Below are 9,264 nucleotides of genomic sequence, written 5' to 3'. Positions count from 1 at the left end.
GACACACACACACACACACACACACACACACACACACACACACACACACACACACACACACACACACACACACACACACACACACACACACACACACACACAAATGGTTAACAGCAATGAGGACCATTGTAGGTGTTCTGTGAGTCTGATGAGAACTAACTCATCCCCTAATGAGCCACGTTAGATGTGGGATGATGACGGTGGACTCCAGGGGAGGCTGGTGGAGGTAGAAATCAGAGGACGGACTCAACCCTAACCCCTAACCCTAACCACTAACACTAGCCACTAGCCACTAACACTAACACTAACACTAACCAATAGCAAAGCTAGATATGACATTACAGTTGTGTGAGTTATCTCAGAATTGTTTTATTTCATCATATTTGATTAGTATAATAATAATAATGTATACAATCATTATAAATGAACCATTCATGCTGCATCTATGTAGACACGCCCCACTAGCATCAGGTGACCAGAAGAGACACAGACAGACACAGACGGACGGACAGACAGACAGACTCAATGCCGAACAACCCACAAATGAGCACACCAATAGAGAGCAGAACACAGAGACCCAGTAGTACCTTCTCATTAGTGTGGTCACTGACATACAGTGTGAGTGTGTGTGTGTGTGTGTGTGTGACAGAGAGACAGTAGTACCTTCTCGTTAGTATAGTCACTGACATACAGCGTGTGTCCGTACTCATCCAGCTCTTCCGACCAACCGCGGGGCGGGGACCCGTATTGGCTGTCTGATTGGCTAGAATACGCGCTGTGGCAGTTCTCCTCCGACGACAGAGGCTGGAACCGACCAATGGTGAGCGAGAGGAGGGGAAGGAAGGACGGGGAGAGAGAGAGAGGCGGAGTTGTCTATCATTGGCCAGGGAGAGAGGGAGGGAGAGAGAGAAAGAGAGAGAGGGAGAGCCAGAGAAAGAAAAGGACCAAATCACCATTGAGGAGAGAAAACACCAATCACCATCAGTCACAGAGGCTACCCAGAATGCAAGAGAGAGAGAGAGACCCTAGAGACCCCACAAAGCACCTTGCTGATCCCTGTACCGAACATTGTGATTTTTGGAAAAACTTTATCGGCATCAGGAAGCCACCACGACAGCATTTGGTACCATTAGCATCGGTGGGGTTAACGCTTGAGATAAGTTTGATTAGTGTGGGGGGGGGGGGGGGGGGGGGGTCAGTTGGAGCTCCGTGTCCGTTCATTGGCTACAGTGTGTACCAGACCTCAGTCCCATCAACACTGTGGAACTGGGACCCGTCCGTGAGGCCGCCACAGTCTGAGATGCACCTACTACTGTTCACCAGAAGGTGGCAGTGGGGTGTAGATATTTCTATGCGATGCTGCCAGAGTGAGCTGTGATTCTGGATGCAGTGAGTCAGTGTGCATTGGTGTGTGTGTGTGTGTGTCTGTGTCTGTGTGTGGGTGGGCATGCTGCATACATGTGTGCATGCGTGTGTCTCCATGCCCTCTTATCTGTGTGTGTGTGTGTGTGTGCATGCACATGCATGCGTAAGTACCTCAGTCTCCTCTGTGCTGTGTGCATCCCCCCTGCTGCTCTCTGTGCTAGCGTCCCTGGTGTGTGTGTGTGTGTGTGTGTGTACCTCGGTCTCCCCTGTGCTGTGTGCATCCCCCCTGCTGCTCTCCGTGCTAGCGTCCCTGGTGTGTGTGTGTGTGTACCTCAGTCTCCTCTGTGTTGTGTGCATCCCCCTGCTGCTCTCTGTGCTCGCGTCCCTGGTGTGTGTGTGTGTGTGTGTGTGTGTACCTCAGTCTCCCCTGTGCTGTGTGCATCCCCCCTGCTGCTCTCTGTGCTAGCGTCCCTGGTGTGTGTGCGTGTGTAAGTCCTTTGGTGTCCCCTGTGTGTATCCCCCCCCCCTGCTGCTCCCCGTGCTTCCGTCCCTGGCACACGCGCGTGTGTGTGTGTGTGTGTGTGTGTGTGCATGCATGCATGCTCGTATGTGTGTGTACCTCGGTCTCCCCGGTGCTGTGTGCGTCCCCCCTGCTGGTGTCCCTGGCGCGGGGGGGCTTCCAGGTCCTCTCCTGGGTGGAGCGGTTGTAGTAGAAGTGCCTTCCGCTCTGGTCCTTGTGGGTCTCCCAGTCGCCCAGCACGTGGAGGGGGGAGCTGGAGCTGGAGGGCTGGGGGGGCTGGCTGGACCCCGAGATCTTCAACTCCTGGAGGTTGGTGTAGACGGGGGAGTCGGGACGACCCTGCCCTGACGGAGAGACATTCTGAAGGAGGGAGGAGGGGAGGGAGGGGGGGAGAGAGAGAGAGAGGGAGGGAGAGAGAGAGAGAGAGAACAGTGTGAGTACACTGAATAGCATCTCTTCTCGTTTCAGGAAAACGTATTTGAACGCGAAAACGAGAACCTTCAGAATGAACCCCTCCCCGCTTCCAAGTGGTTCCGTACTCTACAGCCGACTCATGAAACATGACAACATACACATAACTCTGTGTGTGTGTGTGTGTGTGTTCCCGATTGACCTCTCATAACGGCGGCGAACAGACCGCCAGGCTTGGTCGTCGCCAGATGAACACGTGTCTCGGAGGTGCGTCCCCACAGCCGGTGTGGGAAGCGGAGGTGGAGAAAGTAAGCTGGGAACAAAAATAAATAAATAAATGGGGAAGCAGGCGGGGCACACAGGAACGGGAAATGAAATTCCTGAGATTTCGCCGAGTACAGTGGCCGTGGAGACGTGGAGAGGTTACATCACCCACGGAGAAAGGGGGCGCCCTGACCCGATCCGGCCGCCGCCGCAGCAAGGCTCAGCCTGAACACAGAAGTGAAACTCTGTGACTTTGTACAAAAGCTCAGGAAGGAAGGAGGAGAGGACGTCGTGGGGCAACTCGAGCCACATCCTACATCCTGGCACGCCTCACACAACCATCAACACCATGACAACCAGCTCCAAAGAAACGTTTTTTTTTTTTTGTGTTTTCAAGGACAAAAGCAACACTTAAGAGAGTCTCCTGTCAGAGAATCCGTTTCATTTCCCACCGCCGCTTCTGATGGAACACGCGCGCACACGCACGCATGCACACACGCACGCCAGTGGTAGTCAAACCCATAACCCTAACCCCCCCATGGTTCAGCCATTTGAGTTAAATATAAAGCTTGTTCACTTCAAAGACATTTTAACAACCTTGAGTGGGCTGTTCATCATTCATGGACTAGGCCTGTCATGTACGCAGTACAAAGACCCAGTCCCAGTCACACACACACACACACACACACACACACACACACACACACACACACAATGAAGACACACACACACACACACACACAACAAAGACACACACACACACACACACAATAAAGACACACACACACACACACACAATAAAGACACACACACACACACACACACACAGTAAAGAGAATGGATCATAAATAATGCTGTGCCCTCCAGCCTCCAAACACTAAACACTGGACTGTGAAATTTTAACTGCTGACAGATCAATAGATGCAACAAAGATACACACACACACACACACAACAAAGACACACACACACACACACACACACACACAGGGATCGAGGGTAAAGAGAATGGATCATAAATAATGCTGTGCCCTCCAGCCTCCAAACACTAAACACTGGACTGTGAAGTTTTAACTGCTCACAGATCAATAGATGCATGAAATATGCATCGCTTAAACAGCTGGGAGCCAACAGGGATCGACTACTCTAGTCTGGCTTCACTAGAACACCAGTCAGTCTGCAGCTGCCACAGCCCTCTATACACCATGCTAGGACAACATAGAAGACCCCCTCCAATAATATAAATAAATAAATAAAAATGTAAGATGAAAATATATGTTGGAAATATAAGTATGACAAAATACAACCTTTTTTTTTTTTTTGGCTGAAATAAGCCAATTTAGTAAAACAACATATACTAACATATATTAAGACCCGAAGTCTAAATCCTTAATATATATATAAATATATAATCCTAAAATATAACTGAAGTACACTGTATTATAACTGTTGTGTAAAAGAGCAACGTTCACTGCAGTGTAACTGACTGTAATTTTTTGTTCTCAAAAACAGATATTTTTGACATTAAGGTTAGCAGCTGTACCTGAAATGCAGAGAAGCAGGTGAACACACTATCATCATCATCATCCTCTTCCTCCTCTACTCTGAGTGGACGACGACTCAGACGGAGCATGGTGGAGAGGATGAGTTAAAGCTGACCACTTCTAGATGTCTCTGATCCAAGTGTGTGTGTGTGTGTATGAAAGTTTATAGAACTCCGACTGTAGAAGTCTCTGATCCCTGTGTGTGTGTGTGTGTGTGTGTGTGTGTGTGTGTGTGTGTGTCTGAAAGGGGAAGTCCTGCCGTTGAGTGCCCACAGAATAGCTTCCAATTCTATCACAAACACCAGAGAAAAAAAACTCTTCCCCACACAAACACACACACACACACACTAATTCCTCCTGAGGGAAACGGTGGTGAGGAAACTTCACGCCCCACGCCCCCCTTGCACTGACAGTTGGAGGGGTTTTGCCATAAATGGAAAACCCACCTTAGTCACAGAGCGAGCGAGAGAGAGAGAGAGAAAGAAAAAGTAAGTTTATATCAGCCATACACACCTGATGCACAATCAATCAGTCCCCCCTCTAGTGATCTCAAATCATAATGTAATAATATAATATAATATAATAGTAATAGTGACATATGCCATTTAGCAGACGCCATCATCCAAAGCGGCTTGCAGTACAGTGGTATCAAACTACCATTCCTGATTCCATTCCATGTATTACATGACGTCCTCCGATTTCTACCTCCACCAGCCTCCCCTGACACAGAGGCAATGGGCAGCAGACTACATCACGGTTTGGGTCAATTCGATTCAAATTCAGTGATTTCTGGGGAAGTGACCCCCCCACCACCATCATCACCCTGACACTAGTTTAACCTGCTCACCCCCCCCCCCCCCCCCCTCCTCTCCCCTCCCCTCATTCATCATTCATAGGGCTTCTAACTCCATTACAGCTTTCCATGGCCTGACCAGCTGGTAGGGGACATCTGTGTGAACAGGGACAGACCACTGGATCAATACACACTGTAGTCTATACACACTGGCTGGCTGGCCGGCCACAATTGGGCCATAGGGCCAGGGAGGGACACACACGCACAAGCGTGCACACACATGCACACACACAGGGGCACACACAGACACACAGACACACACAGGCAGGCACACACCCACACAGGCGTACACGTACACACACACACATTATTGGCTGCACTATCAGTGTGTCTAACACCAGTCAGGACAAGCAGCAGCACTGTTCTAAACCTCTCGAACACCGTCCAGGGGTGTGTCCCCAATAGTCTCTCCTCTCCTCCTTCTCCAAACGCACCAGAGGACCAGACCCATGGTTCCTCCTCCCCCTTAGATATTCCCCTCCAATGGGGAAGTGAGGAAGAGAGGAGAGAGAGTTGGGATCGCAGAGGAGGGATAGAGCCGCAGCCCCCCCCCCCTGGAAAATAACAGAGAGAGAGAGAGGGGTCCTTGGCTGGACCCTATAGTTGGGCAGTGGGGTTTACCTCCGTGTCCACTAGATGGCAGTGTCTCTACAGGGTTCTACCGGGTCTGTTAGGGAAGGGATGGGGGAGAGAGAGATTGGGGAGGGAGGGGTTGGGGAGGGAGGGGGTGAGGAGGGAGGGGGGAGGGGGGAGGGGGGGTGGGCACCTCCGCTATTCTCCAGTACAACCTGCTCGACCGCATACCACTGGGAGTGAGAGTGTATGCAAATACACACACACACATTAACAAAACATACACACACACAGACAAGTGTTGTCGGTTCACTTCGAATCATCGAAGGTACACAGGTTAGGCTACGACACACACAGACAGACCCTACAGCATAACATCCACCACTCTCCTTCACTCACACAGCTAGATGTAGTTACACAGGGAAAGGTAAGCACTGGATACACACACACACACACACACACGTTGACCTGTTCAACAGGAAGGAAGGAAGGCTCCTTCATGTCCTTTGTTACTCAACAACCTCACGGCATAATGGAATTGTGGGACAGCAGATTTACGAGGTGTGGGGAAGGGGGAGGGAGGAGGGGGGGGGGGGCGTGGTTAGCAGGGAGAGGCGACCAATGAGGGACAGCCGAAGGTTTGCGAGTGCCGTGGAAACAGGAATACAACATTCCATTAGGAAGTCAAATAAAACGTGATTCATGGCCAAGCAATCCCTCTTCTCTGATGACATGACATCATGAGGAACGGGAGAAGTCTCAGGGTTCTGAGAGCCATGCACCTGATCAATCGTGTGTGTGTGTGTGTGTGTGTGTGTGTGTGTGTGTGTGTGTGTGTTCAACTCCTCGTGGTTAACCTGTGTAGGTACACCAACACCACCTGGTGAACAGTCTGCTCTGGGTTAGCTGCCATTTTACAGGTAGGTGGAAGACATGAGACGCACACACACACACACAGACACAGACAAAGACACAGACATTATCCACATTGCATTGTGGCGGGCTTTCAGTGTCCCTGCTGAATGTCTCTTTATCTCTTTCACCCACCCACAAACACACCCACACCCACCCACACCCACACCCACACCCACACCCACACCCACACCCCCACACCCACACCCACACCCACACACACACACACACACACACACACACACACACACACACACACACACACACACACACACACACACACACACACCATAGCGCCAGAGGTGAAAACATTAACTAATTCATAACGTATTAAACCGAGAATCCATGCCTGCTCCAGTCAATAGAAGGACAACCTTGGCCTGACGTATTAGCCTGACGGTAGTTCGGTTGGTTTCCCCCACAGCAGCCAGGTGGAACACACAGAGACAGAGACAGAGACAGACCACCCTGAAAAGAACAGTTCCGCGGGGGACGTAAAACCAACGCGCCACAGGCTGTTCCCACTGCCAACGGCTGGGTTTCAGTATAATACAACATCTGTGAGCGGGGGGGACTTAGTCTAGGTGTAGCCTAGTGTTTACCTGCCTGATAAAGTGCTGAGTCATGCACGCACACACACACACACACACACACATACTTATGCTGGTGAGAAAGGCCATAAGGTTCACAGGTGTCCACACACGCACACGCACGCACACGCACGCACACACACATGCTGGTGAGAAAGGCCATAAGGTTCACAGGTGTCCACACACACACACACTCTCTTCCTGTACTGACTAAATTGAGGAATCATGTGATTAATGAAGTTAGGATTTAAAAAAAAAGTTATGAATGTCAATCAGCATGCTATGTTTCCATGTAATTGACTCCGGTTACACAACGGACAGTTCAGGGACAACCTACTGTATGTGGCCAACGGTTCAGCTTTACAGTAGCACACACACACACACACACACACACACACACACACTCTTTATCCACAGTGCATTGTGGCGGGCTTTCAGTGTCCCTGCTGAATGTCTCTTTATCTCTTTCCCACTCACTCACACACACACCAGTGTCCTTGTCTGGAAGCACAGCTGCTGCAGCTGCTATGTATTGATCAGTGTGTGTGTGTGTGTGTGTGTGTGTGTGTGTGTGTGTGTATATCTTTCTCTCTTCATCTCACCACCCCTGTAAGCACACAGTACAGATCTAATGCAACCCACTCAATTAAACACAACACACGCCAAGAGGCCACACGCCACGTGTGTGTGTGTGTGTGGTCATGCACACGCCAAGAGGCCACACGCCACACATGCCAAGGCAACATACGCCACCGACAGTGTGTCTGATGCATGACGTGCTGATCCGTGTCGGGCCCTGTAATAATCCCGCACACGGCCAGCGATAATCCTGAACCACTCTGATTCTCTGTAGCCTCTCCTCCGTCCCAGGGGAGGCCGGCGGAGGTAGAAATCGGAGGACGGAGGCTCACTTGAAACGCGCGGAACGGAACGAGGGAAAGGTCAGCGAAAACACGTTCCTCATTCCGTCGCGTGCGCGACAATGAGCCGTCTCCGTCCTCCGATTTCCACCTCCGCCGGCCTCCCCGGGCCTCCATCTCGCGCGACCCAGCCGGCGCCGCTGGGCCGGACCCCTACAGCCGGCCCGAGCAGCGATGAGCTCCAGAACCGGAGTACGCTCCGGGTTAGAGTGACTTAACCCCCGGGCCCAACACACAGTACCACACAGTGTTTCAGAACTTAGGGAGAGCGGACCTGAGAAAGTGTGGTGTTTGTGGTCTTGGTTGGGGTGGTTGTTGTTGCGGTGGTTGTGGTCATGGTCGTTGTTGTGGTTATTGTTGTTGTTGACGTTTTTCAAGCAGAGCCCACCAATGACATTCCGTTCCGTGCTCCAGGACAGCTAACGAGCTATACCTCCCGGGCTAACAGCTAATCCACCGCTAATACCCGAAACCTGATTGGTCCCTGCTAATTACGCTAACTCTCCAGGGCTGTGATTGGCTGGGTGCCTGGGAGGGGAGGAGAGGGGGCGGAGGGGGGCTTTGTGATGTAACAGGTCAAGTACCAGGTGCAGTGAACAGCCTGCTGGACTCCAGTGGAGGCTGGTGGAGGTAGAAATCGGAGGACGGGCTCATTGTCAAGCATGGGGATGCAAATGAGGAACGGTATCAAACGCACTTGTGCTGGAAAACACGTGGACGTCCTCCGGGAGACACAGGAGATGACAATCTGCATCAGCAGTTTTCCACACAAAGATAACCAACCATGGCTAGTCTTATCATAGCTTTGCATCTGAAAAACACGTTCTTATCTTTCTCCTTGAAAGAGTTAACGCCAATAGAGGAGAGAGAGAAGAGGACGGAGAGGAGAGGAGAGAGAGAGAGAGGGAAGAGGAGAGGAGAGGAGAGGGAAGAGGAGAGGAGAGAGAGATAGAAGAGGAGAGAGGAGAGGAGAGGAGAGGAGAGAGAGGAGAGGAGAGAGAGGAGAGGACAGAGAGGAGAGGAGAGGAGAGGAGAGGAGAGAGAGGAGAGGAGAGGAGAGGAGAGGAGAGAGAGGAGAGGACAGAGAGGAGAGGAGAGGAGAGGACAGAGAGGAGAGGAGAGATAGAGAGATAGAGAGAGAGAGAGAGAGAGAAGAGGACAGAGAGAAGAGGAGGATTCAGATCGAGAATATTTTACTCCAATAATCTCCTTGTTTATACAGCAACACTAAGGACGACCATTAAACGGAGTGTTTGTCTGACCGACTAACCCAATTTTGCCCTATGCACGCACACACGCACGCACGCGCGCAC

General features: G+C 51.1%; 1 protein-coding gene across 3 annotated transcripts in view; it reads right to left on the bottom strand.

Moving 5' to 3' along the window:
- Positions 1-124: 124 nt before the first annotated feature.
- LOC310822083 (rho GTPase-activating protein 12-like) overlaps positions 125-9,264 on the bottom strand; it is a 29,317-nt gene continuing 20,177 nt past the window's right edge. Inside the window, exons 3-4 of one of the 3 annotated variants that reach the window (XM_083694373.1) lie at positions 1,985-2,245; positions 125-873 (exon numbers count right to left, since the gene is read on the bottom strand). In XM_083694373.1, coding sequence (XP_083550499.1) covers positions 604-873; positions 1,985-2,245 — 531 coding nt within the window. In that variant the 3' untranslated portion in view covers positions 125-603. Of the gene's footprint in view, positions 1,621-1,984; positions 2,246-9,264 lie in introns of all 3 variants that reach the window. The other 2 variants (XM_083694374.1, XM_083694375.1) reach the window with 2 other exon arrangements.

The sequence above is a fragment of the Argentina silus genome (assembly GCF_951799395.1).
Source record: "Argentina silus genome assembly, chromosome: 22".
NCBI classification, from domain to species: domain Eukaryota; kingdom Metazoa; phylum Chordata; class Actinopteri; order Argentiniformes; family Argentinidae; genus Argentina; species Argentina silus.
The sequence above is the reverse complement of the archived record's forward strand: the minus strand, read 5'-3'. Positions and strand labels throughout refer to the sequence as shown.